General features: G+C 47.7%; 7 protein-coding genes across 7 annotated transcripts; 3 read left to right on the top strand and 4 right to left on the bottom strand.

Annotated features, from left to right (window-relative positions):
- Window positions 1–1,776: 1,776 nt before the first annotated feature.
- Window positions 1,777–4,038, bottom strand: Triagg1_8705 (uncharacterized protein; the record flags this gene model as incomplete). The annotated part of the gene is made up of 4 exons (XM_062903581.1): window positions 1,777–2,745; window positions 2,832–3,535; window positions 3,753–3,866; window positions 3,996–4,038. 4 exons carry the CDS (start codon window positions 4,036–4,038, stop codon window positions 1,777–1,779), a joined length of 1,830 nt encoding a protein of 609 aa, XP_062752341.1.
- Window positions 4,039–6,062: 2,024 nt separating this feature from the next.
- Triagg1_8704 (uncharacterized protein) lies at window positions 6,063–6,638 on the top strand (the record flags this gene model as incomplete). The annotated part of the gene is made up of 3 exons (XM_062903580.1): window positions 6,063–6,177; window positions 6,248–6,425; window positions 6,530–6,638. The coding sequence occupies 3 exons, from the start codon at window positions 6,063–6,065 to the stop codon at window positions 6,636–6,638; spliced, it is 402 nt and encodes a 133-aa protein (XP_062752340.1).
- Window positions 6,639–7,621: 983 nt separating this feature from the next.
- Triagg1_8703 (uncharacterized protein) lies at window positions 7,622–8,140 on the top strand (the record flags this gene model as incomplete). Its single annotated transcript, XM_062903579.1, has 1 exon — window positions 7,622–8,140. The coding sequence occupies one exon, from the start codon at window positions 7,622–7,624 to the stop codon at window positions 8,138–8,140; it is 519 nt and encodes a 172-aa protein (XP_062752339.1).
- Window positions 8,141–9,512: 1,372 nt separating this feature from the next.
- Triagg1_8702 (uncharacterized protein) lies at window positions 9,513–9,857 on the bottom strand (the record flags this gene model as incomplete). The annotated part of the gene is made up of 3 exons (XM_062903578.1): window positions 9,513–9,577; window positions 9,627–9,682; window positions 9,733–9,857. 3 exons carry the CDS (start codon window positions 9,855–9,857, stop codon window positions 9,513–9,515), a joined length of 246 nt encoding a protein of 81 aa, XP_062752338.1.
- Window positions 9,858–10,847: 990 nt separating this feature from the next.
- On the bottom strand, window positions 10,848–11,311 carry Triagg1_8701 (uncharacterized protein; the record flags this gene model as incomplete). The annotated part of the gene is made up of 2 exons (XM_062903577.1): window positions 10,848–11,165; window positions 11,237–11,311. 2 exons carry the CDS (start codon window positions 11,309–11,311, stop codon window positions 10,848–10,850), a joined length of 393 nt encoding a protein of 130 aa, XP_062752337.1.
- Window positions 11,312–14,997: 3,686 nt separating this feature from the next.
- Triagg1_8700 (uncharacterized protein) lies at window positions 14,998–19,501 on the top strand (the record flags this gene model as incomplete). The annotated part of the gene is made up of 13 exons (XM_062903576.1): window positions 14,998–15,147; window positions 15,206–15,485; window positions 15,558–15,791; window positions 15,875–16,605; window positions 16,671–16,833; window positions 16,903–17,289; window positions 17,354–17,477; window positions 17,541–17,612; window positions 17,694–17,744; window positions 17,871–17,929; window positions 17,988–18,606; window positions 18,702–19,160; window positions 19,282–19,501. 13 exons carry the CDS (start codon window positions 14,998–15,000, stop codon window positions 19,499–19,501), a joined length of 3,549 nt encoding a protein of 1,182 aa, XP_062752336.1.
- Window positions 19,502–20,128: 627 nt separating this feature from the next.
- Triagg1_8699 (uncharacterized protein) lies at window positions 20,129–24,425 on the bottom strand (the record flags this gene model as incomplete). The annotated part of the gene is made up of 7 exons (XM_062903575.1): window positions 20,129–20,406; window positions 20,521–21,494; window positions 21,571–21,883; window positions 21,951–23,274; window positions 23,350–23,567; window positions 23,643–24,027; window positions 24,117–24,425. The coding sequence occupies 7 exons, from the start codon at window positions 24,423–24,425 to the stop codon at window positions 20,129–20,131; spliced, it is 3,801 nt and encodes a 1,266-aa protein (XP_062752335.1).
- Between the last annotated feature and the right edge of the window lie 1,629 nt (window positions 24,426–26,054).

Raw genomic sequence — 26,054 nt, 5'->3', positions numbered from 1 at the left:
GAGGAGTCGGTATTTGTTGAAATATAAACCTCAATAGCCTCTGGGCACTTAACTTTTTTGCTTTTCAACAGTATTTAACCTGTGGAAGTCACCGAATATGGACAAAACAAAAGAGTTACCACATCAAAGTCCATTCTATAAGCTATAAAAGTATCACAATCCCCCAACACGACTTCGCATCCCCATATCCTCTCAACTCTGCTACACTACAATAAAACCAGTCCGTAATTGGTGCCATATCAAGAACAAATATCTCTCTAGCCGATGTCTTGTTCTATCTATGATATCACATTTACTGATCCACTGCTGACTCTGAATCGGTACAAACCTCCAGAGGCAAGCATCTTCGAACGGGTGCCACTGGCTCCGAATCGGGACAAAACTCTAGAGGTCCACACCTTCGAACGGGTGCAGGTTCTTGCGCCGCTGACGGAGATGAGCAATTGATCAGCTGAATTCAACCATATGGTAACGATCGTCTCACCTGTCAGTTTTGAGTCAGAGCATACCTCAAGAGGTCCACATCGTCGAAAAACTGCGTGGCTTTCAGCCACTGGGGGAGCTGCGATTTGAAGCGTGTTGTGTTAGAAAAGTGATGCACTGCAAAAGTTGGAAACATACCTGGATACGCCACAGCGACACCCGCCAACGCGATGAGACAAGCAATCAGGCTCGAGGTAACCATTGTGATGTATATGTTAAGTGGGATATTGATTTATTGAAAGAGTTGCCAGTGAAAGCTTGTTCAGTGGTTTGAATCTGAAATTAACGATGGGTTGTGCTCATATTTATACCTGAGTCATCACAAACTATTCGCAATTGAGACTTGATCTTCTTACTCTTGAGTTTGAAGTCAGATATTTTCCAACATGGTCAGGTATCCTGACAGTGACCGTTAATCCATGCATTATTTTGGCCGGAACCCGGAACGAGGTTATCGTGGAGGAAGATGTTCGGAATCCGGAAGTCGTCTTCTTCGGAGCCCGGAAGTAGCTTATCTAGAATCCATTCACATTTAACTGCCATGTCTATAATCTTATCAAAACAGTTGATTCTCGTAGATACCAGAAGAACCAAATTCACAATCATTCATCATACAGGCGCGCGGTGAGTTTCGCTGTCCGGAAGTCTTCCGCGATCTCGCCAATGCAGTAAGACGGTGTCATCGTGTTACTCAGAATATCTTACGGGGTATAAATCACAAGATTAAATAAGGAATTATCTTGGTGTAATTGTTTTCCAAGTTTTAAACTTCAAATTGAATCAGTTCGTCTCACGTCGTGCATACATGCATTCTTGCTAGCTTTGATAGCAAGGCAGCTATATGACATGCGATGACCCGACGGGTAAGAGTCATTCTCATAGATCATGGAATACTTTATTACAATAGTGTTTCAGTTGGAAAATTATCTTCTCGCTTAGTGAATCGTTGAACTGTGGCTTCTCTGAATACCAAGTATTTAAATGGCCTGTTTCACTTCACACCGTTGTTCACCATATAGAGATAAGTTTGTGTAATGGATGGCAGCGATTGGCCATATTTGCAAAGTAGAATTGAAGAAAATAACAACAGAGCCGGAATTTGTAGCCTGATTATACTAACTGTGATTCTATTCGAACTAACTGAAAAATTTTGGTATCGTATATCGTAACTCTCCAGTACCTGAAAATGTCTTCCGCATGGATTGTTCACTATGCCATGATGCGAAATCGGTACCAGATGCACTAAAATCATTTTCTTGATATAACGCCGGGAGTTGTTTCTCAAATGTTGAGTCATTGTCGAAAGAGGAGAGGGTTGCCCCAGAGTTGCCAGCTTGCAAACTCACCAGTGCCTGCGGCTGCGGGAGAATAGCCACTGCAGCTGTCATCCCATGGCCCACATTCTGTCTTGCATGCTACTTCCTCCGATGGAACAGTTCCAGACTCAAAATAGTCAGCCACAATGCTTTTAGTGCAATCACTCGGGGCAGTGCCAATAACACAATGACCCATGGACTCTTGAACGACGACTGCCGCGCCAGGGTGGTTGGCAGCCATTGCGCGGGCCGAGTTCAGTGGCGTGACTGGGTCAAGACGGGGACTCAGAAACAACAGAGGAGCGGCCGGGTGGCCCGCAACTAGATTGGGAAACGCTTTGGGGGTTGTAAAGGGGCCCTTGAACGATAGGTTGGGGCGAAACGGCCAACTGGAGCAGCTGAAGCGAATATTGGACCAATAGCTTCCAAACAGCTTCGACTTGCTCACTTGACGCTGGACATACTTGAGCCACCAGCCAGCATCTTTGTCAGTGATATCATCACCGTCACCGCAGATGACAGCAGACTGAGACTCGGGGCGAATACCAGCTGGTTTGGTGCTGTTATTATCGGAGCAGACGGTGTCCAGATTCGGCATATGGCCAAACTTCATCAAGCTACTAACGAGCTCGGTCGTATTGCCCTTCATGGCCTCGTGAAGCGTCGTCGCCAGAAGCTTGAAGGTCCGAATAGGATTGTAGAAGGAAGAGCCAACAAGTTTACGGATATCGTCGCCAGTGATGACGACTATAGTGCCTGAAGAAGACAGCGCGGGTATCGGCATGTCGTCGAGATCGGCCACCCAAGACCAGAATCTCGTTTTGATATCAGAAGGTGAGGTGTCTGAATCAGAGGCGAGGGTGCAGACAGATGGACCAGCTTGGTGACAGCCTCGCCAGAATTCCTCCAAGATTTCATCAGTGTCGTGAAGATTCGTAAGCCAGCCCTGAATCGGTTAGTTTGATGTATGAGCTTGAGAGATGGCGGTTGATCGAATTCCGCAGCTCGGGAAATATATCGTGACGGACTTACAGCACCATTTGCATAATCATCGGCATGAACCACTCCATCGAGCACCATCCTCCCAACACGGCCTGGATATAAACTTGCAAAGTAATTGCCAAGGGCTGTACCATAGGAAAATCCAATATACTGCAGCCGCGGTACATCATCTTCCTCGGTCCGTTTCCTGAGCTCTTGACGGGCGTCATCTTGTGCTTTGCTGTCGCCCTCGCGTTTTCTCAACTCATCGATTTTATCCAGCATCTCGACCATATCTCGAGCCACGCTAGGAGTATTCACAAACGCCATTCCATCTCCCCACTGCTTCTCCGAATCCTTGCATCGCTGAGACAAGGCTTTTGACATTGCGAGGCCATATCTGATGGAGTCAAGGCCCTTGTCGAGCCCGCCATTTCCACGAGCCTCAAGCTGCCACGCACTGCGAGACACGACATCGGAGCGGAAGCAATCGGAGCTCGGAGTCGTGCGGCCGATACCACGGGGATCCCATGAGAAAATCTCGTAGTGGCGGCGACCAGGCTTATCGACGTACCGCTGCAAATCATGCCCATCTGAGAGAACAAAAGAAACACCCGAAGCTCCTGGCCCCCCCGGATTCACAAAGATGCTTCCGCCAAAACTAGGGTCATCGTCAGAGACTACAGCAGGCAGTTTGGCAATGGCAATGATGGCAGTGCGAGTGTCGGTGTTATTGGTCCAGTCAAGAGGCACTTCTAGGCGCGCACATTGATATCCATCGTAACAGTCGTGATATTTCAAGACACGACTGGATTCTATGGTGCTCCAATCCAGGTGAGGAGCTGAAGTTGCTGCGTCGGCCAAAGCAAAGGACAAGGAAATCAAGGCTGATTGAGATACAAGATGCATGCTTCCAGTGCAATCCTCTTCCTGCAAGAAGTGGCACAAATAAAACCAGAAGAGGAAACGAACTGGCGGACCGTATAACGAACGACGAGATCGCGACGGCTTGTGAGTCGTGAAGGTTGCGGGGTGAGATGGAAGGATCCAAAGGCTCATCAACCTCCAGGCTTCCATTGACAGCAGCTGATTCGAGTTACAGCGCAGATGGCCCGCTTTTGATAGCGCACTACAGGGGACGGCACACCCTGTACTTACCTATAGTAGTACTTGGGTCCACGCTTTATGATAGCACCCAGGGTACCTTAGACTTACTGGTAAGGTAGTGATGTTTTGCGCCGCCAAGTTGCTTCCACATGTCAATTGTATTATTCAATGACCATCAATCTTTACTCCGTACTCCGTAGATCAGGTACATTATGATTCCTTTTTTGACTAACCCCTTCCTCTCTTCTGCTTTCAGTTGGGTCCATCTCGTTGCACCTCGCTTCACAAAAGTACCCCGCTGCCACTTTTTCTAGTGCGGTACATATGCAGGTACCTGTGCACACGGTCAGGTACTTTTGTGTGGCGAATCATTGCATTCATCAATGTTCAATATATGACCTTTATACGCGCAATGCCTCTTGGATTATTCCAGACCGTGCCTAGGCAATAGACAAGAGCGTGCCAAATGCTCGTTTTCGTCCGAGTCAAGCTTGTGATAACCACCCGACGTTGCATTTCTGCGGTCCATATGGTGCCAAATGATTTGGCGGCCCTTGTCAACATTGAATCCAGTGCTTTCGGCCCGTGGCACAAACGCCAATGGCCTGAGCCGACTCTGCATTTGGCGCTTCCTTGACGCTGGGCCGCCATACATCCATACCTTGTCCGTATGCCCCTGTTGGAGCATGTCAGATCCGACCTGATTGATCCGATTGGCATCTCGAGCTTGAGATGTTGGTCAATTTCGAGTGGGGCACCAAGAATTTCGGACTCCGAAATCGATGCTGGCGCTTTCATCGACGAGTACGAGTACGAGTACTGCCAGGCCCATGGCTCCGTCGTGCGGGACAATGGAGTTTGCTCGTGGTGAGATTCGGTCTGTCGGCGGAGATTTTGTTAGATGCTCTTTATTATAAAAAGAGTTATTTGAACTGTTGGGGCTCGGATGATCAATCGTCGGTTGGTCGGGATTCTTTAGTCAGAAACAGGTGAATTGGTCTGACTGAGTACAGAGTATCGCGATAGCTTAGATAGGCAGAGGTAGACCTACTGGGCGTGGGCAGAATGAAAAGGATATCCCGAATTGAAGCTGCGCCAGGGGATTTAGAAAGTCTAAAGGGACGTTTTATTTTCCCTTTTCCGCGGCTTTTGATGCCGGTCCAGGATTCTAAACACATTCTGCTAGTAAGGGAATCTGCAGGTACAAGTACATGCCAACCACCGTATCCAACCTTGAATCTATCAGCCTACCAGATGTGCAAGTAGAGTCGAGTAATCTGTATTGGTAGGATACTGTGACATGTACAACGCCGATGCCATCTCCGTCTAGCTGGCGCAATTCCTCCTATTCTGTCATGCGTGGCATGTAGCTAGGCTTGCCCTTTTGTCTCATCTTGAACATCTTGCATGTGCCATATCTCTGTATCACCTGTGGCCTCCCTCCCTTCTCACAGCCCAGTTGCATCTCTATTGCGGGGAGAGGGTTCTTATCGCTAGCCAAACAGCAAGCCGGCCATGCCTCATACGAGGTGGCCTCAGCCATATCGGGGCCGATCCCGCTGTATGGCCATCATAGGAGCCACATAGGGACAGGTCGTCGTCGGAGAGAAGGGAAGGCACAAGCGTATTGCAATCTCAAGTGGCAAAGGCGTAGACGCTTTTCGGAGCTGCACGGGTTGATTCAAGTCATTAGCTACTAGGTAAAGGTGACCATTTACACGACATTTGGCTTCCTTTGCAGGTCCCTGTTCTCAATGACGCACGTTGATCGAGTGCACAGAGAAATGCCTGGAGGCGCAGCGTTCGGGAACTAATGAACTTTGAAGCTAGGGGTTCGTTCCACTTTACCTTACCAGCAACTCGGAGGAGAGTCTCCACTAGATGTGATTGGCTCAACCTAGTGAATGAGGCGTGCACGGCTTTAGGTGACGTACGAGTACAGAATTGATGGTAATTACCTTATGATTCTGAGAAACAAGGTTCTGTGAAGCAGGCTTACTTCTAGTCTCTGACGACACAACATGGCGAAACTGCCGACGTTTAGAAAAACTTATAAAACCAGAAACCGACACGTCATGTCAACTGCCTTGCTTTGGATGATCCGTAAACAATCCATAATCTCCCACATCAGTACATCTTAGAGCTGTCACGTCCAAAATAATTCCCATCGGCTCGATGGAGTGGGCTAAGAAGACATACAACGAGCAATATGAGTCGTGGGTGCCGTGGCTAGAGGATATCTATCTTCGATGGTTTACGAAAGACAATAAAGCCAGCTACACGACCAAGAGTGAGTTGGATTCTGCAAACCCTACATCTAACAGCACATGGATCCCACGCCAATGTTGATGTCTGCTCAGGCAACTTGGATCAGGCCAAAGTTACGAACATTGAGCAAGTTGATTCCCTACAAGACGGCGTTAACGACCTTGCGGCTTCCCAGATTGGCCAGGGTGGTCTCTTGCAATCGGCTGGAGACATGGTATCACAACATGGTCTGACTCGCGCTGAGCGTCAAGGAAAGGACGAACAGGGCGGGTACGTAAATTGATGTGTTCCTGGAGTCAAGTTGATTGCCAGGACTGCCGAAGGGTTAGCCTGGCCGCCACCAAAGGCAGTCAGCTACGTTGGTAACCTTCTAGGATTAAGAGAGTAAGAGGTGTGCTTGAAAAGGAGCAAATAAGGAATCTCGACAAGATTGAACAACATCCTTTCAAGGAGCACGGAATGAATGAAATTGGCCTATCTTAATGTTTCTTGATCTTTGCATTAATAGTTTGTTACGCTAGCTATGCCAAAGGCTATCCTGCCTCAGATGATATGTACATATTTTGCTACTGCTTTGCAGACCCAAACTATATTCTGCCAAAGGAATTAACCAACCCAGTATGTCCTACCTAGGTATGCACCAAATTGCTCAAGATATACAGATATACAAGAGAAAGCGATGAAGAAGGGTATCCCTCTTTACCATGAGGCATATTTGCGACTAGGAGAGGCAAAGGTACGGTGCCTTGTTGCGGGTAGTAGACAATGGTATGAAGACACATACCTACTAGGTATGTAACATCTCCTCAGAAGTAGACGTCCTTTGTGCATATCTCTGCCTGGATGCACCTTGGCAGTGTGTACCAACCGTTGAATATGATCCTCTTCACCCATAGAACACCATCGCAGCTAATCACGCCCGCGCGACAATCGTGATTTCGCCCTGTGGTGATGAATTCTTCAAGCTGGAGTCCCGGCTTGCCTTTAGCGCCCGAAGTAGTTGTCCGGGGGTCAATAACGACAGAGGAAAACGACCGACATGGCAGTCAAGGGTGGCTCGTTTTTAAGAGAGCGATAAACGAGAGGGACAGTGCCTCGTTCAGGCACAGGAGCATTATAGGGCGGGCAGGGCGAAGTAGCTGTAGGATCAGCTTCTTCGCTACTCCGCACAGAACACTAATACGTAGTGATGCTAAATGATGACGTCGGTTGTTAGGTCCATCGGCCTTGATTAAAGCTCTTACTCCATTGCGTACTCTCAACACGCGGTTCATCGAGGGAAAAGCCACCCCCGCTTTATTATCGTTGCATCCCGGTAGGAACCATTCCCCCATTCTCCCATACCCCAAGCACCTTTGCAAAGGAAAAGGAAAATAACCCCCATGGCAACCCACGTCATCCAAGGTCAGGGTTATAACTAGAAACTTACTCGCACACGTTAGACTGACTGTTAGTACTACAATAAGATGGAGGAAAAATACGGAGACCGCACGTTGTTACAGGATACAGACCAGGCAGCGCAGCCGCGAGCTGATAAAGCTGGAGAGAGGGGGGGGAGCGTTGGCAGAGAAGAGAGCGATCCTGGAGGCTCCAATCGCAATGTAGGATCCAAGGATTTGAGCCCTGATGAAGATGAGGAGAAGAATCAGGACGAGCCTGAGATCTCTGGCCAAGCTAAGTCAGCATTGCCTCAGACCACCAAGAGTCGGTCCACTGGGCTAGCGTGGGGGAAGAAACAGAGATCCCATGATAGCATCTTGACCGAAGAGGATAAACCTGGGGCAAAGATGGCCTTGAGCCAGCAAGAGATTCCGCCTCCACGGCGGCGGCGACGGCAGCAGTTACGGCAGCAGCATGACGAGCAGCCGGAGCCAAAGAAGGGCGATGACAACAGTGCACTAAGGTTGCGGCTGGACCTAAACCTCGATATAGAGATTGAACTCAAGGCGAAGATCCACGGAGATATCACTCTGACCCTACTGTAAGTATCTTCTTCTGTGAATAAGCTATCCAACTGTGCTAATATGTCATGAATATGGCTCAGAAATTAGGGATAATTTATATTTTTTCAGAATCCGGGTTGTACATATTATACATTTCAAGTGATTTAATACTCCGCCCTTGATTATTTACATGTATGCATTACCACATTCTCCTGTGAGGTCAGTACAAGTACGTAATGTTGCTCCCATATTTTGGGGACTTGGTAAAGTACTGCTGTGCAGCAAATTTAGCTTACTATTAGACCTTTATACGCAATGCCTCCCAGGTTATTCTAGGTTGTGCCTAAGAACTTGGAACTCCGAAATTGATATGGTGGCGAGATTCGGTCGAGTGTGACCGCCAAGGCTTGGATGATCGTTGGGTTAATGCGACTGAACGGAATGTCGCATCTTGGAACAGTCCCGACCTCAGCTGAAATGGCTACTCATTATGACAACGGACATCTCAGGGCTTTTGGAAGATCCGTAGGCTGCGAAGCACTAAGCGGGAGGTCACCGCGGTCTATCATTTCACCCTGTGTTGATACGTTGGAACTACCCGGTACCTGCCTGCATCTTACGTACAGCACACATGTGCAGCGCCGGTTATCATTAGATTCCTATGCGTAGAAAACGTAGTCAGCAGATTGATGACACTATAAACCGTAATAATATCGTACGATTCACTTCTACTAAATAGAGGCAAGTAATGATGCTGCAAAGGGAAGCGAGTTGGGGCGTTGAAGATATGAGGTATCTCGATACATTAAATCACAGAGGTCTTGGTCGATCTTAGCAGTAATCGCAATAATCAAGGCATAAAAACAACTTGATGAATGGATAAATATTGGTATGTTAGACACACACGACTCTACTACTCACTTGAAATAACTATTACTGGAAATAGTGCGTATGCCAGGTACCGATACAATTCCCTTATATTCCATCCGACTCCGGCGTCACAAAGAAATTGGCCACCATTGAAGTCTACGAGGTTAGTTCCGATATTCACGTCCTATGTGTCTTATTAGTACTTGGTATGGGCGCTGACTCCGCGCGCCGCGACAAAGGGTCGAGACAGCCCTAGCCAGGGTGTAGAGGAGATTGGGGATGATACGAAAAGAGGGAAGCGGTTGACATCACGCGCCACCACTATATATCAAGATGGGGTGACCCAGAGGGAAAGGGAACTCTACTGACTCAACGCGCATAAGCCAGAGATCTACATAGGGTTGCCAAGGGGTCACAGGTGAGGATGTGAAAGGTAAGAGAGAAAAATGGCATCACACACCACGACTTTATGTCGGGATAGTGTGAGCCAGGAGCCAGCGAAGATAGGAAGGGGGGCACAAGGGCAGAAGTAGGAAATAGATAATCAGGAGGGGGAGGATGAAGTGAAAGGGAGCGAGGGAGTGGGAATTAAATTTGGGTATTTCGAGACTAGACTATATGTCAGTCACCCGCCAAAGACGAAGAATGGCCGACTTACACAAGCTTCTAAATGCCCCCCAAATCCCATCTTCTTCCTGGTCGGAGGTCTCCTGGCTTTGGACTGTAAGCATCACTACACCTCAAGGGGGCGGGGGCAAACTTACTAGGTAAGAGCCAAATGGAATGAAGATTCGTTGCTATTGTCGCTATCTAGGCTGTCGTTGGCGGTGTGGAAAGATTGTTGGCTGGCGTTGTCGTCGTCGCCATTGTCGATGAAATCCAGGTCCATGTTGGCAATATGGCCGCATTAGAAGGCCTATAACAGACTACTTAGTCTTAAGCGGCCTTGAATCATGGACAGGTTGACAAGCAGAGAATAAAACAACCGAGACTGAGGAAATTATAAATAACTACGCGTTGAAACATACGTCTGTTCTTCAGGTATCTGCTACTATATTTATATCTCTGTTATATCTGCTACTACACCTATATTTCTCTAATATCTGCTCCTGTGTTTATACTTTTCTTGTATTTACTACTATATCTATATTTCTCCAATATTTGCTACAATATCCATTTCTCTAGTACCTGCTACAATATCTATATTTCGCTACTACCTGCTATCACATTAATATTTTTATAATAAATGCTACTATAAATAATGGGTAAAATTCAGGGTGCTGGCTGAATAGGCGCTCCCTTTCAAATTACCATCTACTTGATGAGCTAACCTTTTCTGACCTCCGCTTGGTTGGATACATACATCGCGAATGAGTTGGGCGAATACTTCCTGCTTCTTTACCACCCTGAGGCATCCATTGGGCCAGAACATGGAAATGCCGATTTTTAGGTCTGTATGGTCACCACCACTTGGTCTCCCCTCCCCCTCCCAGAAAAGGTCGTAAGGGTGTTTGTCTTTATCGTACCATAGGGTGTAGTTTCGAAGGCGGACTATCCAGTCCTCTGCTCCCATGGTGAGAGTGAAAGACCAATTGACAGATTTAGTCATTTTTTTTTACTATAGTGATAGTTAATTCTCTGCGGCATGTCAATTGGGGACGGGTAGCACTTGTTGAGATTATCCCCGATAGTAGGCGGCTCAAATATATACTTATTCTCCGAAACCACCACCATCTACCTCGTATCAAACAGGAGTGACATGCACAACATCAGCAAGGTATCACGCCTACGCACATAATGCATAAGTAGCAGAGAAGTACAGTCAAGGGTCGAGAGCGGCCAAGGGTATACGAGGGAAGCGGACAAACATTCTGCAATATTAATCGTGAAACACTATAGACATGATTGTTAATACGGCCGCGCCAAGCAAAAACCCCACCGCTTGTATAACCGGCCAAAGGGCCACAGCCACCTCTCGTCCGGTTCCTTCTTCCTCTTCCTCTTCTTCTTCTTCTTCTCCTTGGGCTGCTGCTTCTGTTGCTGCTGCTTCTGCCGCGGCCTCGGCCAGAATCTGAGCCTGTGCCTCTGCCTCTGCCTCTGCCTGTGCTTGTGTCTGAGGCTGCGGTTGTGGTTGTGGTTGCGCTTGTGCCTGGGCCTGGGCCTGGGCTTCTTCTCGGGCCCGGCGGATCTGCTTTCGCTAGCGCATATTAGGCTGCCATCTGTTAGTTGACATCCCAATCACCATCAGCTAAGACTGAAAGCTCTTACCCGATGTTTTCTGGCCGAAGCCACAGAAGACGGGGGGCGGGGGAGCAGAGATGGTGACGCTGGAGGGAGAGGCATCGTTGTATGATGGCGACTGTGTCCAATTAGTTGGAGTTGACGCGGCGATTGGAACAGCCAATGAACCTACAATCCTCACGAAGATGCTTGCTTGAAGATTCTTAACAGAGTAGAGGATGCCTAGGTACTTGCCCACTACTAAGGTAGATGTGAGGCGGTTCACACCTGAGGTAGCTAAAATCTAGAGGTATCTAGGTACCCATTACATGTCAATCGCTGTTATCAAGTAGCAGCCATCTAGGCGTGCACTTAGAATTCAGGTATCTCTATATCTAGGGTACTAAGACGCTATGCTGCGACCTGTATCAAGAACATCGTTCGGTGAAGAAATTCTGCCCCGTCGCAAATGTCAAGTCCCAAGTCCGCGCACAATTTTCGCAAAGGTTTTTTTTTCCCCTCTCCCAAGCCATCATCACATTTTGTGCGTACCTTTTGTTTCTTTATGCTTTGTTCAGTGTCGCTACTCGATGACAGCCAGACTCCAAATATCTACCTCTTCCGACAGCCCTTTCCCCCCTTCGAAAAGTCAATTCCACCATATGTACGTTTGACGCACCCCACATGCACATGGTCGGCCCATTCCTTCAAATCGCTCCCGATCCTTGTTCCTGGATTAGCGACAGCCCCTCCGATCTTGCACCTGTTTTTGTCCAATCAATGTCTGGTTCCTGGCTGATTTTTGTCTTAGCTCGTGCCGCTGCTGTTGCTCCCGCCCCTCGTCCCCGCCGCCTCCCTGCCGTATGTCGAATGCCATCCCACCTTGCCCACGTACCCAGCACTTGTACGCCACAAAAGCACACGCTGCCAATGGGTCGCCCTGACCCTGATGTTTGGGGGCTTCCTGGTCTTTTTGGCCTGACTCTGCCAGGCGTTTTTCGACTACCGCGTCCGGCTTCGTGCCGTTACTGGCGTTTCCATGCCCCCGGCCCCGGCCCCGGCCCCCGCCAATGTTGCCATCACCGATGGCGCTTTCGCGGAGCGCCTGTGTTGAGGCTAGTTTTCTGGGGGTTTTCTGGTTCCGGTGCTACCATACGTATACTCGTATGTGGAAGAGCTTATCTATTTTGGTATCTACCACTGTCTGACTGACTACCTACTACCTAGTGTGTGTGTGCCTTGCCTGCCCACGCGCAAATTTCTTCGTCTGTCCGTAGGCTTCTCGCCCAAGATACCGCCGCCGCTGCCAATGCCGAGAATGGACTCCCCGCGGCCATCAATGCTTTTGCCGGCGTGGGGCTCCCTCTGGCCCAGCACCAGATGAGGCTGGATGGCCTCGTCAATTTCATCTTCCCAGGGGCTAACCCCTTGGTGGTGTTTGGGGTATGTACTCACTGCATTTTCATTCGTATTAGGTTCCTTTGTATTTATAGTTACTATTTCATAGGCCCAAGCTTTTTATGCGTTGTTGTATAGGAGGGGCTAATGCCAAAGAGCATTGCTTGTCGGTGTGAGCTGGGTGGGAGTTTTTTTTTTTTTTTCGTGGTAATACGTTGCTCTGTCTGGCATGGTGAAGACGAATAGACCGGGAGCGATAATATCAGTATATGCGGTGCTATTAAGAGAGTGACGATAGTAGCATATACTACATTAAATCACCGCTAGTAGCGGGTACTGGGAGATTATATTAATACCTAAGTAGCAGACACTAGAATATACTACCAGCAGTAGCAGATACTAAAGTATAATACCAATAGTAGCGGATACTGGAACATAATAACAGTAGTAGCAGATGTTTAAATATAATATTAATTGTAAAAGAGTAATAGTAGCAGTATATAGGTACTAGGTACTTAAAAATCACCGGGTATCAACTACCTTAGTACCTAGTTATGTACTTACAAGATAGGTACTAAGTAGGTATTCAGGTAGTAAATAAGAGGCCTCCGTTTACGTTCTGTGCCGATTATCATCTGTAGGCTTCGGCGCTGGTTCCAGATGGCCGACTGATATCACTGGGTGGATGTGCCAGTGTCGTGGGATGTCCAGCTTGTATGCTGACCTTCCGATGCGTTCAAGTATCTGAAATGGGCCGGCGTGTCGGCGAGGCAAAAATGTCCGGCTCCTGCATCGCCAGTCTCCGGTCTGAGTATGGGTTTCCCAACTCGTAGAGGAGGCTCACGCCCGGAGGCAGGTTTGGGTAAAACCTCACGCAGTCGCCGGGTGCTGGATAGCCAACTTTAGATGCTGAATAGCATTCTCTCTCTCTCTCTCTTTACGTTGTTGTGTATCGCTTTATCTGTTCTGGTCTTGATCCGTCGAGTTTCTCCTTATATACTTGTATAACGTGACCAAAATCACATGTCGTGATCGCTGTAGTCCCTCCAGCTTGAATGGTAGCGCCGGTGGGCCAAAGTACAATTTCGGACTCCGAAATCAGGCGCCACCATAATATTTTTAGATGCGTTCATTCGCAATCTGTTCTGCGCCTTTTATCTTCTATACCTCATGTATCCGCAATTCGTGTGCGTAAACCGGTAGGCGAATATGCAATTAGATAATACGTTCAGATAGAATTTCGGACTCCGAACTTAAATACTACGGAAGTGCTGTCAAAGGCCTTAATTCAGGCTCTGTTCCGCACTCTTCTACGCCTTATATGACCGTCCTTCATTTGCAACATCAGATAGATAGACATGTAATTGATTTGGGGTCGACTCTTTGTAACACTTCGGCTGCATCAGTCGAGATATGGACCTAATAACAGCGACCTGTCCAAGAGGCGCCGACGCCTCTTTCGGTCCACGGGTGAACGCTGCCTGTCGCGGTTTCGACTTTACGATACAATTTGAAGATCTCTTACTAGCTTGCTTACCATCATCATTATTCTTGCTTCTACTTCCATTGCCTGCATGGCAGTTATGGAAGGCGCATCGTTGTGTCAAAAGATCTGCATTATTGTTCATCAAGCTCGTATGTTTATCTAGTAACTCTTAAATTTACATCCTCTGCTCTTGAAATTACGGTTCCGTTTCGCTGTGACTTATCAATTCATTTGTGCTCAGGTAACCATCGGATGTTTTTTAGCCTGCCAAATCGCCTTCCTCATCCTGAGGGCATCAGGTTCTCATCATGACCGAGCCCCTGCCTCACTCGCAGCAGATATTCTACAGATTCTTACTGTATTCAGCGCCCTTGTCTTGTCCTACATAAATCACTGCCGTTCAATCCGCCCTTCAACGATACTGGTTCTGTATTTATCGGCCCGCGCCATAGCAGACATAGTTCGTGTAAGAACATTATGGCTGATCCCGGAAGCGACAAAATCAAGCATCGTTCTCACGCTGAGCCTTGTTGTTACTCTGGCCGCATTAGTCTCAGAGTCAATAGAAAAAGACGATATACTTATAGGATCAGTCAAAAAGCCAGGCACTCCGGAGCCATTCAGCGGGTTCTGGAAACAAGCCACCTTTGCATGGCTTGCTACAACCTTTCGCCGCGGATATACTCAAGTCCTCTCCGTAGAAGACCTTCCAGACTTGGATCCAAAACTCGATAGTGGCGTTATCGGGAGGGAGTTGACAAAAACTTGGGTCAAAACCAGTATGTCGAAAGACTCCGTATTTGTTATGTCATGAAGGCATGATGAACATAATCGCTGACGCATATAATGTCTAGGAGACAAATCTGCGAAATATGCACTCTTTCGAGTGTGCTTAAATGCATACCTTGGCGCTTTCCTATCCGGAATGTTGCCACGCCTCTGTCTCACTGCTTTCACCTTCTGCCAGCCCTTTCTCATAAACTCAATTGTCACTTGGGTTGGCTCTACGGACGCCCCCATGGCCTTTGGTAAGGGCCTAATAGGAGCTACCGCTCTCACTTACATTGGCATGGCTGTAAGCTATCACAAGGAGGAATACGGAGTCATCGGGATTAAAACTGACCAGCCCTCAGGTATCGACAGCCTTGTATGAGTATCGAACGATCCGTTTTGTAATTCGTCTGCGTGGTGGGCTAATCTCTCTCATCCACGGCCAAACCGCCCGCGCCAGGAGCGTGGATCTTGGTAATATCACGGCAATCGCTTTAATGGGGACCGATGTAGAGCGTATCACAATTGCTTTCAGGTATATCCATGAAGTCTGGGCTTGCTGCATCGATATCGCCATAGCAGTCTATCTTCTAGAGAGGCAGGTCGGTGTGGCTTGCGTCATGCCCGTTGTTATCATCTTGGGTAAGTAGATACTGCGAAAGCTGTGAGAATTTCCAGAAGATGTAACTAATCTTGCGTTTCTGCATCATACAGTTTTCATCGGGGCCACTCTTCCCCTCTCTGCCTCTACTAGCACCGCGCAGCGACTATGGGTGGAAAAAGTGGAAGACCGGCTGCGCCTAACCTCGCATGTTTTGGAGAATATCAAGGCTGTCAAGATGCTGGGGCTTTCCGAAAAGTTATCGTCTATAATTCAAAGCCTCCGTCACGCCGAAATAGTGGCCTCTGCTGCTTTTCGCAAGCTGTTAATTTGGAGAATTGTGCTCTGTAAGCATTTGCCCATCATCCCCATCTAGTAAAGATGGTGAACCCCATCGTCACGTAAACGTGTAATAACTGACCGTAATTAGCCCAAGCGCCCACTGATCTTGCTCCAATAGCGACTTTCACTCTATATGTAGTCATCGCGTTGATCCGGAAAGACAATTCTCTACTCGCTGCCCAGGCTTTTACATCGTTGTCATTGGTGTCTCTGCTAACGACACCTGTTTTGACTCTTATCCAGTCAATACCCGCCGTAATACAGTGTATGGGATGCTTCGACAGGATGCAAGAATATTGCAGTGTCCCATACGCATCCGATATTTCTGATTCACAGGCAAATAGCACCGAGTCTTTCGGCGGACCCTCTGTGGAACTCGAGAAGGTATCTATAGGATCACACCCACATGGAAATCTTGTGGAGTTTGACAACCAAAGCTTTGGATGGAAAGAAGCTAAATATCCTGTTTTGCGCGATATCAATCTTGCTATCAAACAAGGAGCTTTTACTGCCATCGTCGGTCCTGTTGGCAGCGGAAAGTCAACTCTTTTGGAGAGTATTCTTGGAGAGTCTTTGGCTACCGAAGGTTCCACAAAGAGGAATTTTGCCACAATTGGCTACTGTTCGCAGGCACCATGGCTTCAGAGCCATACAGTCCGTGAGAATATTATTGGCAACATGGATTTTGACAAAGATTGGTACAAAACAGTGATCTGGGCATGCGGAATTGAAGAGGATCTATCACGGCTCGCCCAGGGTGATAAAACACCTGTCGGCAGCAACGGGTTAAAGTTGAGTGGTGGGCAGAAACAAAGGATTGTAAGTGAAGAACCGGTGTCTGACTATGTATTCTTGGATTCGGACACTAAATTGAAGCTGAACAGAGCTTGGCGCGGGCTTTATACTCACGATGCAGAGTCGTTATTCTTGACGACGTCTTCAGTGGGGTTGATGCTGTAGCCACGGAGAAGATCACTTCGCGTCTATTTGAAGCAAACGGACTCTTTCGAAATATGAGAACCACCGTTGTTTTTACAACACACTCAAGTAAGGAATACTTTATATACAAAATGCAGTACACGTGTTTAATCTCTAATGACTCGCTCTTTCTGCTAGGCCTTCTCCTTCCATACGCAGATCAAATCGTCGTCTTGGCTGACGGTCGGATTTCCGAGAAAGGTGCTCTGAAGGATCTAATAGCTAGCAGTTCTTACATCCAATCCATGAACGTTAAATCATCCTCTGCAAACACCGAAGAGATGGTGGCGCCGGACGAGAAAGCCTCGACCCGTGGCTTCTCTCATATTATTGGCGTCGAAGAAGAAGAAGAGAGTGTTCCGGACTCGGCTGAATCAACGCTGAATGAGGTATCAGAGGACGATACTACTCGTCAAAAGGGTGATTTTTCTGACTACGTGTACTATCTGAGGGCGACAGGCTTTCCTGTGGTTGCTGCCTTCTTAGCAACGGTTGCTTTCTGGGCCTTCTGTCGCCAGTTCCCAAGTACGTCTAGTAGTGACGCGGTTTCTGTTACTTGTGATTTGAGTCATGCTAACTTCACGCGTAGCTGTATGGGTAGATTGGTGGACAGCAGCAAATGAACGAAATCCCGAGGCTGGAGTCGGTATGTACCTCGGCATATACGCATTTCTCGGGGTTATTGGTGTAGTATTCATGACTTGTGCTTGCTGGTTCGTTATTCTCTTACTCAATTTTCACATCGCATGCATCAACCTGACTGATTACCAACATAGGCTCATGTTTATTAACATGGTATCAAAATCCTCACTACGGCTACATGAGGACGTTTTAAATGCGACATTGAAGTAGGCTGTCCTCTGCATACACTCACAACAATATGCTTCTTGCAGCTTATATCTAGCATGGCCAGCTAACATAAGACATAGAGCACCTTTTCAGTTTTTCCAACTCGTTGACATTGGCAATATTACCAATAGGTAAGGCAGTTTAACAATCCCATTTTTCTCCGTTAATAGTTACCCTATCCATAGAGCCTGAGCTGCTTCCATTTTATTGGTCTTTGCAAATTTCTGACGTTGGATCTTTGGATAATTCAGGTTTAGCCGTGATATGGACCTGGTTGATATGGATCTGCCCATGCAGGCATTAAATTTCATTGCTGGTACGTCTTCTTTTTCGGTAGTATATCTAATGTCAGGTCTAACTGTGCGGTGGGATAGCAACTGGTACCTGTACAGCTCAGATCGTCATCTTGGCTGTATATGCCAAATATTTGGCAATTACCATTCCTTTTGTCGCCGGCCTTGTCTACATAACGCAAAAGTTCTATCTTAGGACTTCACGACAATTGCGTCTTCTCGATATCGAAGCAAAAGCGCCTCTATATACTCACTTCTTAGAACTAGTGAGCGGGGCGGTGACAGTTCGAGCCTTCGGCTGGCAGGCCGCTTTCGACGATGCATGCGTATCACTGCTCAACTTCTCTCAGAGACCCGTCTATCTGCTTAACTGCATACAGCAATGCCTCCAATTCTTCCTAGACATGATGGTTGCAGTTGTGACTATTTCCCTAATGGCTATGGTTGTTTTTATGCGCGATTCATTCGATCCGGGGTCTGTCGGTGTTGCGTTGGTTATGGTCATGACGTTTAACAGCAACTTGATGCTTCTTATCCGGTTTTGGACTCTTATGGAGACTTCAATAGGTGCAATTTCGCGGATCAAGAGCTATGTGGCCACCACGAGGCCAGAAGAGATTGCTGCAGACATGCAACAATTGCCTGCCGAATGGCCTTCCACTGGATCGATTAAACTTTCCCACCTTGAAGCGGGCCACTCGTAAGTTCATTCAGTATATCTTATTCAGATGGGATGGTCTAGGAGGCGGCAGACCCAATGGTTTATTGGCCAGCATGCTAATCTATGTCGCACAGAATGACTTCGGCCCCCGTCCTGAAAAATCTCACAATGTCCATCAACCCCGGAGAAAAAATTGCTATATGTGGTCCATCAGGTAGTGGGAAAACAACATTAGCTCTTTCTCTTCTACGAATGGTCGAGACTCAGCAAGGGAGCATCGAGATTGACGGGGTCAACTTGTCAATGCATAGCCGCTCCGAGATCCGGCAGAGACTGAACGTTGTCACGCAGGAACCGTTCATTATGCCCCGAGACGTCCGTTTCAACATCGACCCGCTCCAAAACGCATCAGATGAGTCCATGATTGCAGCATTGCAAAGACTGGGGCTTTGGGACTCGATGAAAAGCGAAGGCGGCCTCGATATGCCATTGAAGACTACTTCCTGGTCTGCTGGCCAGAGGCAGCTTCTATGCTTGGCGCGTGCCATGGTGCGGAGGGGAAAAGTACTTATACTTGATGAAGCTACTAGCAGGTAAGGTCTTCTTCACCACATACGCGAAGGCAGCGTGCTCTTTCCAGGCATCGGGCGGCAGCCTACTCCATTGAACCCATTATTGAGAAACAATTTCTAACTGCTCTATACGGATTTACAGTGTTGATAACGCTACCGAAGAAACAATACAAGATATCATAGAGTCGGAGTTTGCAACTCATACAGTGTTGTCAGTTTTACATCGGCTACGATACATTCACCGCTATGATCGAGTGGCCGTGTTGGATGCCGGTGTCTTGGTTGAATTCGATACTCCAACAGCCTTATTATCTCGAAATTCGAGGTTCGCGGAACTGTATCATTCGGGAAATCACACATAGAGACTAGGTGGATAGCTAGTGGTATAGAAAATAGAGTCACTTGTCCCTTCGTTTTCGAGTCACGCGCAATTAGATTAGTACGATAATTCAGTATTAGGGCAGTCAAAGATGATGCGCGCCAGAGAATAGAGTGCATACATATATTAGTGTGTTAGAAATAGACAACCATTAACTTTCTTCGTATTTCCCCCTCCACTCATACTCCACAAATCACGGCTGGAATACTGCCAGGATAGGGATCAATAGCTCTTCTTATTTTTTTTTATATATATACCAACAAGATGCAGCCATACGCCTTCATTCAATTGCGCTCACCTTAGTGACTCGTTACTCTAACATCTTGTATGAGCCAAGATGGAGAATTTGCATTGCCTACCTAATAAAGACAGTGTTTCCCTTACGTCGCCTATAAATCTCAAGTAGTTTCTATCCCTCCTGTATGACTACTAGTAGGAGTCATATGTGGTGGTTTATTCTGGCGTTTGACAGAAAATCTTCTTGGCCAAAGACCTTTATGAGATTGGGTCTGGCGGCTAATTTGACAATCCCAGTGTAGCCATGGTTTTGTTTAAAAATTTGCCACCAGGCTGATGTTGGAACAATTACCTCTGACTGTGAAAGAATAGGTCAGGGCCTGTTATGTTTCTGCGCCACAGCTAATGCAGAACGTATTGCTCCCTCTCCCTCTCGAGCAATCGCTTGGTAAAAGTGGCTATCTTGCTGGCGTAGCAGGTCTTCCGGTGTGCCACTTTCAACAACCCGTCCAGCATCCACTGTGATGATGCGGTCCATCCATGCAAGTGTGGCAGCACGATGAGCAACGGATACCACAGTTGTCTCGGCAGGCAACGCTTCCAGCGCGTCCTGAAGGGCTGCCTCAGCCGTGAAATCAACGTTTGCCGAAGCTATTCCAAGAAATTTTATGTCAGCGTCGCATGTCTAGGGTCTATTCATCTCTGCTCACGGATGGAGAATGGACGGTAATAGAGGGGGCAGGAGATTTTGACGTAATTACTCACCTTCATCAACCAGCAAGATCCGAGGCTCCATTAAAAGCACACGAGCTGCGCAAAGAAGTTGGCGCTGTCCAGCTGAAATATCTGATGCCTCAGAGGTGAGCTCCTTTGATAAATCTTCTGTTGAGCCGATCAATGATGGACTCAGCTGGCATATCTTCAGTGTCTCGAGAAGTTTCTCGTCACTGTAGCGGCCAGCGGGGTCCAAGTTCTCGCGAAAAGTGCCCTTGAATAATAGAGGTTGCTGTGATAGGGTACACACAAGATCCGTTCTCAGCTTTTGGGGGTCCATTTCCGAGATGTTGGCACCGCCTATCAAAATACTACCGCTGGTTACGTCGACAAGCCGTGCCAATGTAGATATCAGCGTCGACTTTCCACTGCCTGTTCGGCCAATGATGCCCACCCTTTCGCCTCGAGACAGCACCAGGTTGACGCTATCTAGAGCAGGACTTTGTCGTCTTTTGTAAATAACAGAGACGTTTTTGTACTCAATCGAGTTGAAGTCGACTGGAGGCTTGGGGGCTGCATCATTGGAGTGGTTTGACTCGCGCGGAATAGCTTCATGATACGTCTTCAGCCGTTCGATGGAGTTCATTTCAATCTGCAGTTCAGTAATGGACCAGGTGAAGAGATAAATGCTTTGAGAAATGGCTGTAGCATTACTGAGAGCCAAGCCTGCCTGCGTACCAGAGAGGCCCACGTTACTGTCTTGGTCGGTGTAAACGACAAGCATAGCCGTAACCAAGAGAAGAAGTATTGTCGACAACTCGGCGCGAAAGGTTACCCACGTGTCAAGAGATTTTCGACAAATCACAGCCGACATGTAAGTATCAAGCGCTTTGTCATGTTTTTTGCTCATGAAGTCGCGTGCTCCAAAAGCCCGGACGGAGCTCATACCTCGAAGGGCTTCACTGACGATACTAAGCACTGGTGAATGTAAGATGGAAGCCGATCGTTGCACCTCTCTCGCAGCACTATTATATATCTGTTAGCAAGGAGGAAAGTAAAAACGCGAATTCATGGAGAGAATAGGTAAGGCAATAGACATACACAGCAAATTGTAGCTGATACCAGCCTGCGATCAACACAGACGGAATGGCGGCAGCCAGAGTGATCGGGGCAGCAGCTGCCACAAGGGCAATGGCTGCAATTAATGCACTTCCGGCGGCAATGATACCATCAACAGAGTTCATGATGAACACGTCCATCGACATAACGTCATGCGTAAACCTATTCAAGATTCTGCCAACAGGTTGACGAGAAAAATAGGCAATCGGAGCGCTGAGGACGTTGTCTACAATGGTGCTGTGGATGGTGTCGCTCGCACGAAGACTCGAAAAGACCAATACGATACCAAGAAGAGCTGAAGGCTCGTTAGCTTAAGTTGAGGGACCTGAAAACCTGGTAGTACTAGTAGTACAGTTACTTACCCGCAATGAAACCAGGAGAGACAGTCAACCCTATAAAAGCACCGAGATATTGGCTTCCTTGTAGATGGAATGCATCGTCGATCCACCAGACGAACCAATACGACGACATTGTCTTAGCACCCGTCAAGAGGCAGACCAATGCGCCAATTGCTATAATGTCGAGAAGACCACCAGCACAGGCAGCATAGAATTTGAGTGCAGCGAAACTCACTGTACCCTGGGCCCGATCTTCTTCGTCAAACACGTCCTCGTCTGTAGCAGATGATTCGCCGACGCTCGTTACTACTACCTCAGGCGGCGCCTTATCATCAGTGTCAACACTCTCCTCGCTTTGGTCACTGAAATCGGACGCGCTATCGGCTGTATCAGCGGACCGGAGATATTTCTCACAGAGCTCGGTAGTAGCTGCAAATTCGGTACTCGTGCCAGCCCAGGCGATCTTACTACCTTCAATAACAACAACATTGTCGCATCTGGGAATCAAGGAATGATGTAAGGTCACCAGGACCACAGTTTTTTCGAGGGCCCGGATAGTGTTGAATAGCAATGCCCGTGTTTTGGCATCGACAGCGGCAAAAGGATCATCAAGCAGCAAAATGTCAGATTCTGAATAGAGGGCCCTTGCTAATGCGATTCGCGCACGTTGACCACCGCTGAGGTTGTTTCCTGACTCGCCAATAGATGTATTGTCTCTTGGGAAATCCTGATACAAACCGCAGGCACTCATGACGGCGTGGTAGCGCGCAGCATCAAAGGGAGCCGAAAACACGATGTTTTCCCGCAGAGTACCGGAGAAAACCCAGGCATCTTGGGAAGAATACGACACAGATCCGTGAACGCTGCATGATCCCGACGTCGTGGTGACATCCCCAAGAATAGCCCGCAAAAACGTTGACTTTCCAGATCCAGTAGGCCCCACGACGATGGTCAGTTTGCGGGAAGGAAGATTGAGGTTTCCTACTTCGAGACCAGCGCTGGTTGATGAGGAGTTGGGATCAGAAACTGGGTGCGAGAAGGATGCCTCTTTAAAGCTAACCAGTGCTTCCTGTTCACTATTTGTGTCCTCAGTCAACTCCGATTCGTCTGCCTTGAGGAATACTTGTACCCTGTTAAAGCTTGGCCAAGTAGCGAACTGTCTTGTAAAAGCTAAAGAGGCGTTGGATATCGGTTGATACAACATTCCAAAGTACGTCAATGCAGGGAACACGACTGCTGCCGTCAGCTCGTGGCCCATGAGGTAGTAGGCTAGAAACGCCACGCCAGCAGCAAAGCCACTCACAGCTTGGTTAACAGCTGTGAAGTACCCGAAGCAAAGAACGAGATACTAAGAGTCGGACGAGTCAGTAAAGTCCGGCCTTTAATAACGGTCACCAAAGCGAAGAGAGAATCTTGAACTTACGTTCCGCAGCGCTCCAGCCTGTTTGGCCCGGAACTGGCTAATTCGCTTCCTGAATACCATTTCATAACCAAGGGCCTTGACGCTGCCGATGCCATAGAGAAGTTCTCGCAACGCACCAAGACGTCCGTCATTGGTCATAATATAAGCCCTTTGAGAATTTCTCATCCCTTTGTTTGCCCAAGACTGAGATATAAATACGACCAGCACAAGTGCAAATCCTAAGTTAAACAGGATTTAGTCAAGTACGCACAACAGGAAGCTCGTCAATGAGCGAGGAATGAATCATGACTTACCAAAAAGTGCAGTTGGTCCCATGATGGTCACAGTGAGGGCCCCAATACCAACGATTTGCAAGGGCGCACTCCATACGTCATGAACCTTTAGCATATAATTTGCCAAGTTGTCTGCATCAACGGAGCTCATATTAATGATGCGCTCAGGAGGATACTCAACGCGGGCTTCTGGGCATAACTTGATGCTCTTTTCGAATATAGCCGCACGGAGCATCAGTTCCATCCACGCGTAATGAACCCTGCACAATTGATCTTTTGCACGGCCAAATACCGTGGCAGCCAAGGTCACAAGTACTAGACCCCAGGCGAGCGGCGCATCATGAGGCTTCTCTAAGAGCTTGTGAAGCAGCAGAGGCGAGCCTATGGTAGCCGCTGCAGATAATGCCTGGATGTGATGACATTAGTGACTGGAATTCCTCAAGCGGGGTTTGGGGTTACCAAAATCAGGTGTGTACAAGACAAGACAAGACAAACCTCCAAAATTGCTCCGCAGAAGAGCATGCCACCTGTCTCTTTTTGCATCAAGAAGCTCAATGCTGCGCCTGGGCGCTTCGCATATAGCGGCGCAGCTACACCGCGTAGATGAGCCGAAGCGCAAGAGAAGACGGGAAGCCATCCATCCTCCAGGGTTTTTGCCTTGCACACTCGCGATACCAATCGACCGATCCACAGCTGGACAGGGGAGATGCTGTAAAGCAGCGGATCCGTAGCGACACTCTCGCCAGGTGCAGGACCTTGGACATCCAAGTCGTCTCTCTTAGGCGCTCGGCCTTGAGTCGCCATGATGAGAAACTTGTGCCAAAATCTGGTGTTTACAGAGCGTCAACGATGTGGACGGCACGAGAGAAGGCAAAAGGCGCTAACCAGCTGATGTTTCATGAAACTGGTTAAAAGGCTCGATCTTGAATATTACTTTGTTTGAGGGGAGAATGAATCCTACGGCTAAAAACAGGATCCAGAGGAAAGACACCCTGGGAGTACTTTGTGTTACAGCACTGGCACTCAAATCTATCTTGAACCAACCAACACGAACCGACGAACCAACACATCAACAAAGCTTCAAGGTTGTCCTCGGAGTGGGCCGCATCGGAATCCGTAAAATTGGGGCGAGTTTACTACAAAAGGACCTACCAGGATCACCCCTGAATAGGGAGACGCCACACTAAACACACGCCGACTACGAGTATGCTTATCCTGGGTCGCTCGCAGCAGAACGCCTAAGGACAGCTTACCCTGCATGTAGCTTTTGTTTTATACATGTGAACTTGTGAAGTATCTAGAATGTAGAAAACCTTCTATGGTTAGATTTTGTTATTTGTTTATCCATCAATTGATTTTCTTTCAATTTCAATTACAAGAAAGAACAAAGAAACCCTTTCAGAAGAAGGATATGATGTTGCCCGTAGTTTTCTAACACTACAGAATAGTAAGCACATTTTCTCTAAATGCACATTGTCATCCTAACCTCGGGCTACGGACTCCTTTCGCAACATGATACAGAATCCCACCACTCAAGGAGATGAAGATTTGGAAGGATCACCGGCAACCACTTTTATATAGCTACACTAGGAAGCCTTGCTTTGGAGCTGACAGAGTTCTTTATCCTTGCACCCTACGCTGCATGCTGTATGCGGTGTAAGCAGCGTTGGGCCATCCACAGTGTCCGTCAGTGGGTGAGCTGCCACACCTGTGATACTTGGGAATAGATCCGGATCGAATCTAGGGCTTCTTTTATGGAGTCGAATCTTATGTAGTATTGTTTATGGAGAGTATAAACAGGGATGCCATCGGAAGAAAAGAGTAGATTAATGCACCAACTTAAAGGTGGCGTGGGCACGACTCTTCCAAGCCGGACTCCGGAGCCCTGAACGCGGAGCCAAAGGAGTAGTAGTTGGTTAGCCGGTACCAAACAATGCTTGTACTAATGCGGACGACTATAAGCTCCGGAGCAGCCCATATATGTGTCCGGTGCTTTATCAGATATGATGGGCATTTCCTAGTTTTCAAACAGGCCCAACTACTAACCAAAGCTATTATGGAGCCCGGCATCCAGCATGGTAAATCCGTTCACTTTCTATTGCTCCATTCAAATAAGAAAAGGCGCGGACCGAACTCAGAAACGTTCCCGGGGCTCCGGAGGAGGTGTCTTTCGGGTGGATCGAAGCGTAGACAGCTCCGGTGTCCAATATTAGTAACTTTCCCATGAAGAATGCCTATACAGATCCTTCAGGATCAGGTCATTAGAACATTGATCACTTTTAAATGTAAAATAATCCCTGTGCCATCTCTTTAGATGACAACTTGTGTAGCCACGACCAAAGCATTGCGAAATTTCCCTCGCCGATCTTTGACCTGCACCAAAAGTTGACAAAAGCGCACATATCTGTGGTTTGAGAAAACGATTCAACCAGA

This window comes from Trichoderma aggressivum (assembly GCF_033847375.1).
Source record: "Trichoderma aggressivum f. europaeum strain CBS 100526 chromosome Unknown scaffold_044, whole genome shotgun sequence".
NCBI classification, from domain to species: Eukaryota; Fungi; Ascomycota; class Sordariomycetes; order Hypocreales; family Hypocreaceae; genus Trichoderma; species Trichoderma aggressivum.
This window is presented reverse-complemented; position numbering and strand designations above follow the sequence as displayed.